General features: G+C 35.5%; 1 protein-coding gene across 5 annotated transcripts in view; it reads right to left on the bottom strand.

The window, feature by feature from the left end:
- DRP2 (dystrophin related protein 2) overlaps nt 1-19,328 on the bottom strand; it is a 4,029,288-nt gene that overhangs the window by 635,932 nt on the left and 3,374,028 nt on the right. For all 5 annotated transcript variants that reach the window (XM_044057118.1, XM_044057116.1, XM_044057114.1 and 2 more), the window contains one exon: nt 8,618-8,784. In XM_044057118.1, the coding sequence (XP_043913053.1) occupies nt 8,618-8,784 (167 nt within the window). The remainder of the gene's footprint in view (nt 1-8,617; nt 8,785-19,328) is intronic.

Raw genomic sequence — 19,328 nt, 5'->3', positions numbered from 1 at the left:
CTTAACCTTGTCACCACAATAAACAGAACATGCTGGAGGGATAGATTCCTGTCCCAGAGACTTCCCATACTCTGGAACAGACTACCTATTTATGTCAAACAGAGATCCTCATTAGCACTCTTCAAGAAAAATCTTGATGATTGGATGGGAAATGGGAAATTCACCCCGGGGATCACTTCTGTAGCTCTGCTCGACAGGGGCATAGGAAAATAATTTTCTTGGGTGGCGAAAGCCAGGGTACATTTTTTGGCTAGGCTTGTATAGGCCCTAGGGCCGATAGCCTAGTACATACCTATGAACCTATAAGTTACATTCAATGCACTATTACTGAGCCAGTCTAACAGCTGTGCCAAGTAGTTGTTAAACACTAAACAGTCATTATATAATAAATAAGCACCTGTCATAATGTTATCAGCATATTTAGACCCCAATAATGAGTGTATGTAGGCAAAAATGAGGACAAATAATTAAATAATATTGGGTCTAATACTGACCCTTGTGGGACACCAGATATTATCTCTAACCAGAGTACTGCTTTATGACATCATCACCTATTATTCAGGAAACCATTAACCCATTCAACACTATGAGGGTTGATATTCAGGCTAATCATGGAATCTGTAATTATATGTTGGATTATACTGTCAAGTGTTTACCCAGATCAAGAAAAACACCCACCACAATACCTGCATCAACAGATTTACTAATAAGTTCATAAAAATCTATTACATTTGTCACTACAGATCTTTTTTTTTACTAAACCCTTGTTGATACTTGTCCATGTTAGGCCCTACTGTCCTTCTTCTTACAAAAGGGCTAATAAGCATATTTCACAGCACTTCCCATATATTGTTGTCAAAGTAATCAACATTGGCCAACTTTTTAAGTGTAAGAAACAATACCATTTTCCAATAAATATTAAATAAAACAGTAAGTGGTGGTGTTATTACATCCTTACATTTCACTATGTAAATTACCAGGAATGTAATCAGGACCCATGCTGCCATTCCTTTGCATTCTTTTTATTGAATTCAGGACCATATCCTCACTGATTACAGGGCATACATGATTACTTTTGTTAGGTAAATTAATCACCTGTTAATTTGTGTTATGACTCCTCAGTTCTGTGAAGTAATGTCTTACTACATTCACTTTTTCTGATCTTCAGAGATGATTTCATCATCAACAACACTAAAAGTGGTTTTGCAGTGGTAAGCCATCCCTGCACTGCCCCCTCACAACTACACTGCAACTGTTTATTACTTCTGAGATTGATGTAGCTCAGAGAAAATGGACTTATCTGATTTTAATTTTATTTTATATATATATATATATATATATATATATATATATATATATATATATATGGGTCTACTTCAAAACACCGACACGCCAAATCACAGACGACAAGAACACCAAGACCGGAAGAGCGACAACTGAGATGACTGACAGTTTAAAAGCACGAAACTTCACATGCCCGACAAACCACAATCAACAAAACAAAACAAATACCTTTTCTGAAAAACAAACACACACCACAAGCACACCAAAAACCTTACAAACCTACACTAAACCTTACATACACAACTATCTATGCACTAACCTCAACCCAAACCCTAACCCTAAGGTCCATCACTATCGCACACTCACCTAACCCGCACCCTAACCCACTTAACCCACCCCTAACCCTAAAGTCTGTCACTATTGCACACTTACCTTACCTGCACCCTAACCCTAACTCACTTAATCTGCCCCTAACCCACAAGTCCATCACTATTGTACACTTACCTTACCCGCACCCTAACCCTAACTCACTTAACCTGCCCCTAACCCTAAAGTCTGTCACTATCGCACACTTACCTTAACATGTCGGTGTTCTCAGCATCGGGCTTTTAAACTGTCGGTCATCTCAGTTGTCGATCTTCCGGTCTCGGTGTTCTTGTCGTCTGTGTTTTGGCATGTCGGTGTTTTCAAGTAGACCTATATATATATATATATATATATATATATATATATATATATATATATATATATATATATATATACACACACACACACACACACACACACACACACACACACACACACACACACACACACACATATTATATCAGTTTCCGACACAGTGCATATTTCCCCCTAATCACAATTAAATTTCTGCAGTTCCAGAGATTTCACAGTTGTGGTATAATGACACTGAAGGACCTGTCACTCAATAAAATTATCCATAGGTGGAGCTAGACAAAGCTGGAAGGTTTGCAATGTAATGTGCTGGCCTGTAGGTGGTGCAGAATTAATCCTAATTCTTCTACGAAAGCAAAATGGAAGCTTGAAGCAACAGAAGCATTTATTTGCCTCTCATTGGACAGGGATTACAGAGGGATGCAGGCAGGGTTCTGGTCTGGAGGAGCTATACTGATAGAACCTGATACTGAAGTCAAGTGCATGTCTAAGCCCAGAGACGCCAAAGGGCTAAAGGAAAGCAGCCTGAAGCAAGGCCAGAGACATAAGCAAAGGCAGCCTAGGTACTTGGTATAAATGAGACTGGCAAGAACTGTAAGTTATTGAACTTTAGTAGGTTACATATATTTTGTCATTTAATTATGAAAATTATTAACAGAAGGCATCCCAAACAAATATTAAACATCATATTTCTGTGATGTTTATTTCAGTAAAGGCATGATCTGACTTATAAATGCAGTCTTTGTATTCTCTGTGTTTTATGCAATAAAATGATAGACTGGTGGTGGAAAATGCATTCTATTTGACTAAAATTCCCTATTGTATGGTTTGAGGGAGCCTCAGTAGACTCTGCAGTCCTCATATTTACGGTACAAACACATCTACACATTTCAGGAAGCAGACACAGCTTCTCAATATAATGGGCACACAAGGACAGCTTTAGGCCAGTTGGACCAATGTGGCCAATAGGGTTCCACTACCTCTGGGGGGGGGGGCATACTGGGTTATGACAAAGCCATTATGCCTTATATGGATGACAGATTTGTCTGAAAGATACTACAGCAAAGTGCATGGCATTTCGTACTAGCAGTCTTGTTCCCTAGTAGTCAAAAGTCTTGTTAGTAGAATGGATAACATCTCCTATCATGAACTGTACTACTAATACTACTACTAGTCCAGTATTACTAGCAAATGCTTGCCTCTTGTATAGCTTACAGTGTTTGCTGCTCACACTCCCATAATGGTCAGTGGCTGCTGGTTACTGTTCAACAGAGTTTTTAACCCAAGACTAGTTGAACTAACCATCTGGTTTTATGAAAATTAAGATAATACGTAGCATGAATAAGTTGCTATAAAGTAACTGTGGAATTAATCAGTTTGAGACAGCATAAAAAGAAACACTAATAATCAAAAAAAAGACAAAAATGCAAATACTGTGATGAGAAGTAATGTCTAATCCCCAAGATTTGTGACATAATGTTATAAATTCAATAGAATGGCAGAGAAATGCATACGACACAGATATGAGCAAAATAATTACAGAGAAGTAAAACATGAGGTGTGTGTGTGTGTGTTGAGTGGAGGGAGTAAGAGGTAAAATGAAAAATGATTTTCTTACCTGAAAATGAGAAAACAATAACAAACAGTTCGACTTGTAAATGTGCTGCATGAATATTACACTTTCAAAGCAGAAACATAAAGCTATAAAATAGACTAGATTGGGGAGGAGTTTTTTGGGGAAGTATATTCTAGAAAACTGAATAAATTGTGTGGGTTTTGCATGTTACCCCTACATCCATGTGGGTTTTCTTAACTCCTTCTGATCTCCTTACACTTACCAAAGCATGACACTAAGTTTCTGTGAATCATCCATACCTCTCAACTGTCCAGATTTTTGCAAAACATACAGATTTATGACTTGTATTTTTTGGACTTTTCCTCATAAAATTTGAGGTTTTCTGCCATATTACCTAGGACTGAAGTCACAAAATAATGAGAGACATTTAACTTTCAGCCTTCATATCCTTCTGAAAATATATGGTGAATCAAAATCTGTTATTCTATCAACAACTTATGTTTGTTAGAGCAATATTTCAAATCTGTCCTTGACTTTGGGCATTTGTCCGCCAAAAAGTTTTGGCTTCATCCAGATTTCTTGCACTAAGAGGTTGAAAGGTATGGAAACATCCCAGCAGATAATCCTTACTGCTTGGTCTTCTGGCGTGAGATATGGCTGCAAAGATATGGCTTTAACTGTATGCATTACTCCACTTTCCAAGTTTATCAAATAATTAAATAAATATAAACTTTCAGAAAAGGTTATAATTGGAATGATGCACGGACGATGCCATTTTAAGAAGTGGCCTGATATTATTACTATTACTACTACTGAATATCCGGATGAAGTTAAACAGGTTTATGTGGTTTTGTGGCAACACACAGACTGTAACAAGGTATGAGAATTAACTGTGCAACAAATTCCAACAATTCAGAGCAAGTACAGGAAGTGACTGGACACCCACAATACAGGAACTGGGTAATGTGGGCTGAGAATGTATAATGGAGGTTTGATAAAATCTGCATGTTTTTTTTTACCCCCAGTCTACCCACTCATTAAGTACTGCCACACTAACTCATTTGTCCAGTACTTCTTGGCATCCAAGCACATGCAGTATGGTAGCCAAGAGCTGAGGACTGTGATGAGGCAGAAAATGTTATTAGGTTTTATGCTTCAAAATGGCCTGCTTCTTAGTAGCCTGGTATGCTTGGTGTTTGTCTGCAGCACCTCAAAAAGATGCTTAAGTGTGTGGAGTACTTAACTTAAAACTTTTTTTTATTCAATAATTTAATTTTTTTAACCAAGGTAGACCTCTGAACTACTTAGATCATTGTCAGTCTCAGCATTATGGAAATACAACCAAATAAACAATAAACAATAAACATTGATAAATAAATGTCATTGGTAATGTAAAAGCAGAAGAGCAGTGAGGTATTAAATTAAGATGATATGTGGCATAAATGAACATACTCATAAATACACGATGCAATAATTCAGTCAGGAAAACTGCTAAGAAGAGTAGCCATACATTGACATACTATCATATAGTACAATGTCTCTATTAAGAAAATAATACACAAAGAACAAAATATTTACAGTATACACAGTTGTTGGGCATATGATGTAAAGCAAAGTAAGGCAAGTCTCAAATGAGGGGAGGAATTGAAATGAGGGAGATAGAAAGGAGAGAAAATTATTGTTGGGGAAGGGGGACAAGAGAGAAGTGTGCAGCTATCTCCTGCCCAGATTCAGAGGATTGGGACAGTACTACAGGAGTTTAGGAATGTGTTTGCAGGTAATCCATGGTACATCCACTTGATGTAGTACCATGTGGACAAAGGGCCTAAGTGGCCCATCAAGCAGGCCTCTTACAGTCTACCTAAGTGAGTAAAGCAGAAGCAGAGAATGTTGGATCTGAGGGTAATTCATTAATCCAGTAGTTTAGTTCTTTTTTAACATGCCTAATGACAAAATATAACCTAATAAATAAAATACTGTTTTATTTTAATACACAATAGTAGTAGTAGCCTGTAGTCCTGATACCTAATCTAAAATCGTTTTACTGGAGGGAGGGTTGGGGCAGTAGATAGGGGTTCAGCTCAGAACCCCAACAGAATGGTCCAAATTGAGCCCCACAACTGTAAAGGCTACCCTGTGGGTACATATGCACTTATTGTATTTATTTAAGTGGCTAGATAGAGTGGCCTAAAGACCCTTTTTAACTATGACATGAGCGACTGGTTATAAACAGTTACAGGGAAAAAAACAATACATTATGTAACAAATTTACATCAAGAGAATGTCTATATATATATATATATATATATATATATATATATATATATATATATATATATATATATATATATATATATATATATATATATATATATATATATATATATATATATATATATAATCTTAATAATGATGCATCTCAAAGCATGTTGTTCTCCTATGACATCTGGGGGTGTAGTGGCTGCCTGACCCTTAGGTTGATTCATTTACTTCCTTCACACATATTGCAATGCAGTCTTGACCAATCAGGGTGTGTTGAAACAATGCAGCAAAAAGATACAAAGTAAAAAATAAAAAAGACATGACCTGTCTTGATGGCGTTGGGCCATGATGGTGGGATATGGGGGGGGGACTGGGGGTTGGGGGGAACCAGTGTGCAGCAGTGAGATCCAATTGAGTCTTTTGTTTAGGGCTCTATTTCTCCTAAAGTTATTTGCTATTGCTGATCATAGTCAGACATCTGAGACATATATAGTCAATACATTGGCTACAATGAGTGGGTACTGCAGCCATCTGTAGATAAAAGTGACTCACCCTATCTGTTGTTTGATCATATGTAAAAAATCCTGGACCTGTAATAAGACAGCCCCCATCCCATTCCAATTAGCCGCACCCATTCCTTTGCTTCTTGCAGGCCCCCTTTGCTTTGAAGTCACTAGCCAGTCCTGCTTGTACAGCTTGGAATGTGTTACCAGTTTCAATCAGACTATCAGCTAGTTGCCTACCTTTAAAACACAGCTGGACAAATTCTAGTAGGTGAATCATAGCAGTTACAGTTACAAACTCCTGAATAGTCTCTTTTGAGATTTTGAGTTCCTCCACCAACTAAGCTGAAAAGACAATAGCTAGCTAACTTGTGCTCTTCTTATTGTGAGAAGACTTCCTGTATTTGCTCATTATAACTTTCATCCCAAACATGGACTAGATACTCCCTTGTTAGTCATCAAGAAAAATATTGTTTGCAGTCTCAAGAGTAAATATCCATTATTATACAACGTCCCCCCATTAATATTAAAAAATGGGCACGCTGATTGGCAGCGTGCACATTGTAAATCTGAGTTATAGTAATGGAAAAAGGTCCGGTCACCCGGACTTTTTCCATTACTATAACTAATTTTTTACAGCAACGGAGAACGCAAGATCTCCATTGCTTCACACTGTCTCACTATGTTAAACGAGTTTAACATAGCGAGACAGCTTTAAAAAAAGCAACGGAGATTCTCTCTTACTATGTTAAACTCCTTTAACATAGTGAGACAGTTTGTAAAAAACAATGGAGATCTTGGTTTCTTCGTTGCTTTTTTCAAAACTGTCTCGCTATGTTAAATGGGTTTAACATAGTGCGACAGCTTTACAAAAGCAACGGAGATTCTCCGTTGCTTTTTTTTAAAGCTGTCTCACTATGTTAAACCCATTTAACATAGCGAAACAGTTTGTAAAAAGCAACAGAGATCTTGCTTTCTCCGTTGCTTTTGCCCAGAGCTCTGATGTACTGTGTGGGCATACGCATGCGCAGTACATCAGAACTGCCACAGAATACCAGACAGCTGTGGAAGGGCAGCAAGGAGGCATTATACAATGCCATTATTTAAGAAAGGTAATTATTTTTTTTCTTAAATAATGTCATTGTATAATAGCAATAACCCACTTCTCCCACGTGACCAAACCACACCAACCGTGGGTAAATCCAGCATTACCCACACCCAGGCATGGGTTATTGCTATAATGACCTCTTCCTTGATTTCTCAAAATCATTTGATATGATTTGTCACTCCACCCCTACCAAACGTCTCATGAAAATAGCCTTAGTAACAGAAACAACAAAAATGTGCTGCCTTTGAAATGAAGGTGATTTATGGTGATTTTATAGACATAGTGCCAGATTCAATAAAGCCTACACTAAGTGTACACAATATGTATTCAAGAACATTCTTATCACATTTTTTGTGATTTCTAGTCACTCAGAAAGATTACACTAAGTGTACATGTAGTCTACAGTTTCTGGTAAGCTTTATGAATCCCTGTCAGTATTTAAAGCTGCAAGAATATCAGTACGAAAACTAAAATTAAGAATGAAGAAGGTGTGAATTATATCTGTGTTGTCTGTTCACTCAGAACAGTGTACACGTAGTGCAGGTGTTATTAAATCCTGGGGATACTTACACCTTTCATTAATAAATAACTGTCTTGTGTAGACTCCAAAAAATCATGATTAAGCACAATTAAGTACAAACTGATGAGAACTTACACAAAAGATTTTCTGAAGCGTGTTCTGTTAGGTCTCTGATTGGAATTAATGTTGTCTCATTGCATAACTGCCCCAGATCTTAAGCAGTATTAACCTCTCATGTCAGCTGCACTTTCCAAGCTGTTAATTGGTTGATTAAGATCACATAACTCTTAAGATGGTATCATAAAATCCAGTCTTATAATTAATTTTAATAATGATGAAGCTACTCATTAAAATACAATATGTATTTTCCTTTGTGTGCTATGACCTTTCCTATCACTGTGTGCATTACTCTATATTCATGCTGCTTGCATCTGATTTATGTTTTGTATTCCACATTCATATTCTTTTTTTTTACTCTAGGTCATTTGTGAAAGAAATAGTTGGATCAATGCACTGAACAAGATTGCAATCAATCAATCAATCAAACAAAAAACAAATGAAAACTAAACAAAATTCTACCTACTCAGTCAGTACATTTACCGTTCAAACAATGCCTCAATCAACCAGTCAGTGAATCAACTAGGAATATTTTTTTAATCATATGATTATTTAAAAAATATTTCTACCTGAAGCCTTTTATTGGGCACTGCTTGCAGACAGAGCATTTTGCCTGATGCTTGACAGATTCAGCAATTGTGATTCGGTGAAGGACTGGTAACCATACCAATGACTGTGGCTCTAGGCTAGTCCATTCTAGGAAATGTGAAACTTCAATGGTTGGCTTTCCATTTGCCTATAGAAAACAGAAAAAAAGCAGAAAGTTACTTGGCAGACCCAAAATAATTATATATACTTACTAATGTAAAATAAATAGTAATAGTTCCTCATCTGCATACTTAAGGACTCATACTTATTCCATGGAAGTACATTATGTGTGTGTGTGTGTGTGTGTGTGTGTGTGTGTGTGTGTGTGTGTGTGTGTGTGTGCGTGCACATATTTTTAATTACAGAGTACATGTTTTATGAGGAATAAAGAACTGTATGCTATTAGAGGGCACCCATACCTTTAGACTTTGTTTTATTTTGTCTACCCTTCTGTCATGTTCTTCTTTGTACTGGAAGTACTTATGCTGAAAAATAACACATAGTAATCTAAGAATTATGGATCTATACCTTTGCTCTGGAATTCCAAGCACTAGTATATGAAATATGAACATATACATCTTTCTACAGTAGTGGAATTTAGAGTTGTTTATATTTTTATTACAAATGTAGCTTACACAGCAGATGTAAATTGTAGTAGGTCAAAGTTCAGGAAAATGATAGCACTCTGGATTACTAAAGTATGATATTTTAAGTGCATAAGAAAAATTATTATAAAGGTGGAAACACAAGCATTTTGATTTAATATCAGAGAATATAAAGATTAACACTGGCACATTTATTTATGAAAGACAAAAAGATGACAAAGTTTGATACATAAGATAACTTTGTACCAGATGTCCGTGGTCAGTAAAGGCACTACAAAAATATTTCACATTTGCAGCTATGCAGTCTATGCACACTGATACAGAATGCAGGGGATTAATCTCTCATTGTTAACATTCCCACCATGCTATGGTCCTTATAGTAAGTATTAAAACTGGGGTTATAATTCAGGATTCTCAGTTTATCATAGCATGTCTTCACTGTTTTACAAGAAAGCTAAATTTCAAGTAAGGGGTGTTTTCTTAAAAAGGGCAGCAGCAAATTCACAAATGTCCTTGCTTAAAAGCAAGAAAACACTGGGCTGCTGATACTCTGTAATGGCCTTTTAAATAAAGGAGATCAAACAATATGGAAGACGAAGAAGAAGAAGAAATGACTTCACAAAGGAATTCTTAAAAACATATGACTGCAATCCTAAAAAAATATAATTACTAAAAGGTTTTAATATGCTGGTGTGGTGGTTTCTGATAATGCTGTAAGTGGGAATGTCGAGTATCACAATTTATACATACACTTGATGGACAGATTTGATGTTTCATTTGAGTCTTCCTAACATGTCATGCTTTAGTAATAATCCCCAAATGTATGTGTGTAACTTTGGATTTGTCTACAGTTGGTGTGGTTTGATCACAATGGCAAAGTCTAAATGATTAAACAAAGCAAACAGTGGATAAAGCCTGCATTACCTACACACAGAAATGAATTATTGCTATTTTAGAATGACATTATTTAAAAAAATAGCCTTAGTTTGCTAAACAATGCCATTGTATAGAAGGGTCTTAGTGCTCTTCTGACAGCAGCTGGTAATCTGGGGCATCTAAAATGTCTACTGCACATGCTCTAGGTCTATGCATGCTAATGGCTGCATTGTTGTCTGTGCTATCTTATTTTGTTATGATAACAAAACACCAATGACTAGAAGCATAAAAAAACACAAAAATCTGGAACTGCCAACAACTCCACTAGACAACAGGGTATAATATCCAGTGGAAAATTTATTCTGGTACATCGAGTTTTCACCTTCTATGGAATAATTTAAACATCAGAAATGCACCCTATTTATATACCAAGTGTTGAATGTAACCAATTAATTATTCAGTCAACCAATTTAAATCAACATGGCTGTAAATAAACATTCCCCACAGAGTTTAAATACAATCATACATAAATCCCCCCTTATATTTATAAAAAAAAACTCAGTGTTCATTGTTGAAACAATTTGATACAAATATGCATACATATTCAGTGACCTGTACTGATTTTTTTTATATACTGAATTTTTATTAATAAACTAAATGAGCACTTATAAAGTTAAATTACTATCAATATTCATGCCTCTAGGGGAGAGCCTTCTAAAATTTAAAATCATTCTACATTCCAAATTATTAAGTTCATCCTTAAAATTGCCTCCAAACTTCAAAACTGGATGTGCCAACACAATAAAAAAATAAACTACTCTCTGAGCCCCCATGTGCAGATGCAAAATGGCAAGTTACAGGACTATTCATATTACATTTTCTAATATCTCCCAAATGCTCCATGATTCAAACCTTAACCTTTCTCATGGTTTGCCCAACATACCACTTAGTTTGCTGATACCCACATCCAATAATATACACAACACCCTGGGAGTTACAATTAAAGGTCTCTCTAGCCCTATATAACCTGCCATTGATTTTGCACACACTTAAATTCTTAATCCTATTACAAACCAAACAGTTACCACATGTTCGTGCACCTACTCTCTGAGCCCTACCACAAATCAAACCATCCCCACTTAATAATTCCTTCAAATTATTATACCTCCCATAAGATAAGGTAACATGTTTAGGAAAAAGATGTCCCAGAGTTGCATCCTCAAATACTAAATACCAAAATTCCCTAACAATTCTCTCTAAGGTGTTTCAAAATGGGGAATATTTTGTCACAAAGAACAATCTCTCCTGTTCTTGGGCCCTTTTCCTTTCCCCTGCATATTGAAACACCTATTATCAAGCCTTTTCCCTTTATCCTAAATACTATTCCAAGCTTCCATCACTATAGCTTGAAAATACTCCAGTGAGCTTAATCTGTTATATACCTCATTCAAAAAAATCTCTTTGAACACATCTTCAGAAGTATTCTGATGGATTCTCTTAAATTCACCAAATGGTAAGAACTTAATCAAGTGTGGAGGGTGCATGCTGTCAGCATGCAAAAAATTATTCACAGAGGTGGGCTTCCTGTGAGGTTTATACTGAATCCCAAAATATTCCTATCCACATACAGCTCCACATCCAAACAAATGATATTACCCAAATTCAAGTGATAAGTAAATTTCGAACCATGAACAGTGCTATTCATGCTCTTCATAAATTTCAAAAATTCCTGTTGATCTCCCTTACAAATAAAAATCAGTCGTCAATAAACCGCTTGTAATAAATTACATTCTGTGCAAAATACTTGGTAGGATACATAAATTGTCTTTCAAAATTTCCCATATATATCACAGCATAGGTAGGGGCAAATGCAGCTCCCAGTACTGTGCCTCTTTTTTGTAGGAACAATTTATTATCTCATTTAAAATAATTATGATAGAGACAGAATTCTAAAACTGACAACAAAAAAGAAGTCCGTGGTCCCTCACCTATGGTTTTACCCATGGCTTCCAGGCCCCATTTGGTATCAATGTTAGTATATAAAGAACTAACATCAACCATTGCCCAGAAAAAAAGTCATCTTGCCACCTCACTACTTTTATCCCCAAACAAACTCACCAGTATTTTGTATGTGGGAGGGTACTTTCACCAAATATTTTTGAAATAATAATCAAAAAACACATACACTTATTCTAAACATGAGCCTATCATGGAAATGATAGGTCTCGCAGGGGGATTCATTACGTTCTTGTGAATTTTGGGAATAGCATAGAACTTGGGGGTCCCTGGGATCTTTCACAAACAACTTTTTCACATCCTTATTTCCCAAAAAGCCTAGGCTCTCCTCTTTCTAATAATCTGCAGAGCTCACGATTAAATCTCTGTACTGGGGTCATAGAAAGTTTAGCATAGTCATTATTTTCAAAAATGAGTTGCTTAACCATATTATGATATCCATCTTTATTCATAACAACCCACTTACCCCCTTTATCTGCCTCTCTGAAAACATACTTGTCCAAATATGACTGTACAGTTTGTAATTCTGCCCATTCATTTTTAGTTAAATTATACACATTATTGCTTTTAAGAAAAACATCAAATTCTTTTTCCACAATACATTTTCAAATTAATTAATAGCCATAGAGGTTTTAGGTGGCATGAATTCACTTTCCACATTCCACTTTTTTGCATTTCCAACCTTTTGTGTTTTTATATATTTTTTTTGTTATGCGTCTGCTGTAGTATATTGACTGTGCAGAGTCTACATAGTCTGTGTAACACACCTCTCTGTCTAGATTTTCACAGAATGTGCAGATATTTGCCTCATAACTTTTGGTCTGTTCTTCATAAAAACTGTGGTTTTCTGTCAAATTATAGAGAAATAAAATAACTAAATAATGACAGACTTGTTAATTTCAGAAAGTAAGAGGTTGTGAGGTATGCTAAGGACTTGTTTCTATGGGTACTCCCAACATTGAAATCCATGAAACTTTTTTAATGTACTATATAATTTTATCACGAGCAGTTTACTAATGTAGGATTTTTTTACATATAAAATTCTCCAATTAGCAGTGCAGAGAAAGCAATTTAACAGAACATTTTCTTGTGGGGAATGCTCAATTTAGAATGATCACGCTCACTATCCCAATCAGCATTCACATTTTTGAATATCAAATTACTTTTAGTAGGCAAAGGTACACATTTCAACTTCTTTGTTCAAGAGATTTAGACAAAGATAAAAAAATACAGGGGAAAAGGGCCCAAATCAGGGATAGTTTATATATATATATATATATATATATATATATATATATATATATATATATATATATATATATATAGGGAAGATCAGACTTTGTGTGATTTACATTAGTCCGAAATGACCCATTCGATAGTAATGAAAGAATGAATGATGAAATGTACAACAGCAAAATGACCTTCTACATTTTCATACAGATTGCACTATAGTGGGGATTGGGAAATGTACCCTTTCCCTCACTGGACTGTGATCTCAGAGTTTGTATACAAGTACCGGGGTGTGTGTGTGTGTGTGTGTGTGTTTGGGGAGGTGCAGCCACGCACATGTGGGGTGCAGGGGGGGCTGGCCCCCTGCAAACAAGTTGTTTACTGTGTGTTGGACAGTGATTCCATTTGCAGAAGTGTGGTGAATGTTCAAATTGAATTGAATTCGAACATTCACCACTTCCATGTTCGACATTTTTGTTATTTGCTGATGTTGTTTTTCATTTCTATGATTCATAGAAATGATAGTTTGCACAAACTGTGATCGAGAAAATAATAATTAACCGTGTGTGTGTGTGTGTATGTGTAAAAAAAACCAGATAAACCTAACAGCAAAACCATCTCTGGCATGCAAAATTCACAAAAACTACAAAGAACAATGATCAGGTAGTAGCTGGATTCAAGACTTACTTTAATAGAAATTGGTTAAGTGATTTAATCTAATTTTAAATTTAAGACACCAAGAGAACCTCAAAATACATGTAAGAATACAACCATTTAAAACCATTTCCTAAAAACATACTCCCTATTTTCAACCAAATACAAATCATCTCCAACAAACCAATAAAATCTGGGTATGGACATATCCTGCCAATAAAGTTAAAGTCATAGATCCACATTTTGAAATCTCAGGATTACAAAGATGCACACATTCACGTATACATTTTTATAACTTGGATGCTCTGAACTTTAATTTGCTTGTAATTGAAGTAACTTTATTTAAGCCAGGAAAAACTGAAGAATTTAAATGAAACTCCCAAAGCATTGCTTTGTGTAGTAATCGGTTTTGCCAATCCCTGTCACAGGGGACAAGATACAGCCTTTCCATCACAGACAGTTTAAACTTCTTAAAACCTTTACAAGTCCTGGAATGCCTAGCCATGCACTCTTGTTATCCCCCTTAGAAATACTATACATAGGTTGGTAGATTTGTTTATTTAATGCATTCACCGTGTTTCTGATATTGAATGCTAGACATGTACAGCATCTCACAACACATACTATTTTATTGGAAAGACAGTCAACTCTACCTCTAGAAATCCATTTTTGTATTTTTTCAAAAAACTTATCAAAATCAGTGTCTGTGTAAGGACACTGGTTACAGCGTCCACATTTTAAAGTTTTGCCAGATCCTGTGTAGGTACATTGTGCTGGCCATTCTAGTATTCCCTTAATGTTGGCTCTGTTTTTATATGTAAACCTAGGTACTGGATTAAATACTCCCCTAGTATCCTCATTACATTGTAGTATGGCCCAGTCCAGACAAACGTCCAGTGCATCTACTGAGTAATGCAAAACCATGTTGTCCTCCCTTTCTGTACATACTGCCACTGTTTATTCTGAACCACATCTTGATCCTGATTGTTATTTTCATACAATCTCTTGATAATGATAGGAGAATATTTTAGATCCCTCTCCTTTAATATTTCCTTATACAAAGTATCAACTAAATCTTTAGGGTAACCTCTTTGCAAAAACATTAATTTTAACTTGTTGAATTCTTTTAAACAATTTGTATCATCAGATGTTAACCTGGATACCCTGATAAATTGACTTTTAATCACTCACTTTTTCTGGTGAAACAGATGATTACTTTTATAGTATAAAAATGTATTACAGAATGTAGGCTTCCTGTAAATCAAAGTGCCAAAACTGCCATCTTTCCTTTTACTGATTTCTATATCTAAATAATGTATACTGTCACTAGCATTGTAGAAAAATCTTAAAAATGAGTTTGTTTCCTCTAATAACTAAACAAAGTGACAAAATTGAGATTCATTACCCAACCATATTATCAGGATATCATCTGAAAAATGAAAGTACCAAATGCAGTATTGAAAACAGTCGAGTTTGAACACCATTTATTCTTCCCACAGCAAAAGAACTGCATTGGCAAAAATGGGGGGACAAGTGGCACCTATTGTAACACCATGTGTTTGTTTTAAATATTCACCATCAAAAAACGTATAGTTGTTTTTTAACACTAATTCCATAAATTCAGAAATAAGATCCACATCATTACCTGAAAGTGGTTTAAACTGTGAAATGTTTTCCCTAAACCATGTCAGTCCCAGTTCATGTGGTATAACAGTATATACATTTTTCACATCCATAGTCACAAACAAATAATCGTCCTGACACACATTTTATCTCAACTTGTCAAAAAGCTCCCACAAATTTCAGAGAATACGGGGGTGATCACAAAACAAAAACTTTTTAATTTTCGATCAATAAACTTAGCAAACAATTCTGCGCTTGAACCCTGTGCTGCTACAATCAAATGTAATGGAGGATCATTAATGCTGATGTAAATTTTCAAGATCCCAAAAATCTTAGGTATCACAGGATCCTGCACCTTCAGAAAATTAAACAAATCATATGAAATGTAGTCAAGCAATACTAGTTCATCTAGATGCATGTTGATACTGTGATATGCTATAGTGATCTCATTAATTGAGCTGAGCTAATATGTAGTCTTGTCATTTAAAAGGGATCCCAACCAACCAACATAATCAATTACGTTCATCATAACCAGACCACCCCTTTTGTCAACTTTCATGCAACAAATGTTCTTGTTGTATATGATGCTATTCAAAATGCAACTGTCTTCCTGAGTAAGATGATAATACTTGTGTTTATTGGGCCTCTGTAGCAAATCCCTGATGTCCTGTTCACAGGACTTCTCAAATATACTGATTGCAGAATTTAAAGGATGACTGATGATGCTTTTATGTTTAGATTGATTAATAACAAAGTTCTTTCTCCCTTCGTTATTTAATTGTTTGTGTCTTTTGGCTTTTCCCAGTTAGAGGTCGCCACAGCAGAACTCCGGTCTGCTAATGATTGGCAGTAGAGTTTTACGTGCTGGCTTGCCAGGCCTAACGCACAACCTTCAATGAAGGAATGACCATTCACGCATGTCACCACACAGAAGACGGTCTAACTGAGAGTCAAATGGGCAACGTCTAACTGTGGGGCGACAACGCTACCGCAGCACCACCACCGCAAAGTCATAAATTGGGTTTCCTTGTGAAAATTTTTAAATCCAGGATTGTTTGCTCTAAACTGGCCAGGACAGAAGAGATGAATAAAAATCCCTTCAAAAAAGTTCATGGTGTTCCAGACCAATGTGTAATTCAGTAAAGTTATATTTGCTAAATCAGAAAAAGAAGTAATACATACAGTACCTTGTTGACCAATCAAACCATCAATATTTATCTCCTTTTCCTGTTGGCAAACCTGTTCTTCTATTTATTTATTTAATTTATTTTGACATTTGTTTACCAGGGTGGTCTGAAAGGGTCTACAGAACCTGTTTTCAGCAAAGGCATGGGTAGAAAAGCTCCATATAGAGTACACTTCTGCTTCCAATTTTGTCCTTCTGATTGGTCTCCCATTTCCCCACAGAATTGACTCAAACCTTGTATTGGTTTACTATCCATTCCGATCTTCTTACCCATGGTTGTTCCAAAGGGGCTTCTTCTTCATTATGAACCTTCTCAATGTGTGAAAGAGTATTTTAGGGGATAAGGGGGTCAAGGAGAATCTACTTTAGTATACACTGTTTTAAGCTGGTAGTCCTTATCATCACAAAGAAGTTTCTTATCTTTTCTACATTTGATGGATAATTTTTTTTACTCTATTTGATAAAACACATTGTTGTATGTACCCTTAGGCTGTGAAAAATTCAAGGCTCTAGTAATGGAACCTGACAATATAGATATCTCATCCTTGAAGAACCCCATATGTTTCTCATTCTCCTTAAAAATCAATTTTGTAAGTTCAAGTCCAGTTTTATCAAATAACTTCAGCAATTTCATGTGGAAAACAAATTCTCTTCAACCCCCTGCAGGAATTTCCACAATCACATTCCTTTAGGTACTTGTTGGTGTCTCAAACTTTCATGTAAAAAGTAATTGTTCAGTTGTAAAGATTTAAAATTTGAATAATACATTATACAGATGTTTAATTTGCTGGTCAATAGCCATAAATTGCCCATCCGAGGTTCTTATATAGTTGGTTTCTTCAGGAAAGTTCAGTTTGTACAACCATTTATTAATATTAGAAGTTTCAGAATAATCATTCTGCAAAGAAGTAACCTGAAAACTGTCCAAAGCACTATTGATACCAAACATTGAATTCTAGATAAATGTATCTGTAACACCTCTATCTACTCTCCATAAACTGGTACCACCTTTGATACCCTTATACTGCAGAAATGTTTGAGTCAGCTGTTGAATAAGTAATGTCAGGTTCCCAACCAAAGCGAGTAAACTGGAAATGGGGGTATCATTGAATAATGTATTCTGAATCAAACACCGCAATGCCAGAAGCCATTAAGAACAATAAATAAATAACCAGATCTACCAAACTGTAAAACCAGCTCTGGAATGCAAAATCCACAAAAAAACTTACATAGACACTGATGTTGATAATGATTTTTTTTGAAAAAATACAAAAATGAGTTTCTAGGGGTAGATTTGATTGTCTTTCCAATAAAATAGTATATGTTGTGAGATGCTGTATGTGTCCAGCATTCTATAATGGAAAGACAGTGACTGCATTAAACAAATCTACCAACGTGTATAGTATTTCTAAGGGGACAAGAAGAGTTGTTGGCTTGGCATTCCCTGACTTGTAAAGGTTTTAAGAATTTAAAATTTTCTGTGCTGGAAAGGATGTATCTGATCCCCTATGACAGGGATTAGCAAAACCGATTATTACACAAAAAGATGCTTTGGCAGCTTCATTAAAATGCTTCAGTTTTTCCTGGCTTAAATAAAGCTATTTCTGTTACAAGAGAATTAAAGTGATTTTAAAATGTGGAAATATGCCTTTAATTTTATTGGCAGGCTTTGTCCATACCTAGGTTTTATTGGTTTGTTAGAGACAATTTATATTAGGTCAAAAACAGGGGGTATGTTTGTAGGAAACTGTTTTAAATTGTTGTATTCTTGCACATATTTTTATTGTTCTGATAATTTCTAAAATGAAAAATTAGATGAAAGCGCTTGACCAATTTGCATTAAAGTATGCCTTGAATCCAACAAGTACCTCGTTGTTTTAATATATATATATATATATATATATATTCACACACACAAATATATATATATATATATATATATATATATATATATATATATATTTTCCCTCTAATTCACTTTAAAGGTTAATACAAGGAGATGGTTTGCATCTACATTCATTTTTTGAATGTCAGGAAGTATGAAACTTGTATGACATTATTGAGTAACTGTAATGGTCAATGACTTAGCAGAATATTGAAAAGTTTTTAGGAAGAATATAGCAAAAATGTAAGATAAAACAGGACATTCTATGAAATTCTGGAGAGGTTTATATGACCATTCCAGTAGGTCTACAATACTTTAGTGGCCAGGCTTGTTTCTGTTGGCATACAATGGAGTTACAATGAGCATACTGATTTGGTTCATAGGCTCATAGGAGGTTACTAGGCTATTGGCCCTGAGACCCTCCTAAGCCTAGCTAATAGCTTAGCTCATGTTTAGACAAGTCAGCACCATACCTTTCAACCTAAAAACATAAAAAAAATCTGGACAAGGCCGATGAAAAATGGGTACAAATCTGTATGCTGATTAACATAAAATTTGCACACATAATTATGTAACCCCACCCACTCCAGTGGAGTTATGGGATACCGATTTTCAAA

This window comes from Protopterus annectens, chromosome 15.part0 (genome assembly GCF_019279795.1).
Source record: "Protopterus annectens isolate FY-2018-M chromosome 15.part0, PAN1.0, whole genome shotgun sequence".
Lineage (NCBI taxonomy): Eukaryota > Metazoa > Chordata > Ceratodontiformes > Protopteridae > Protopterus > Protopterus annectens.
This window is presented reverse-complemented; position numbering and strand designations above follow the sequence as displayed.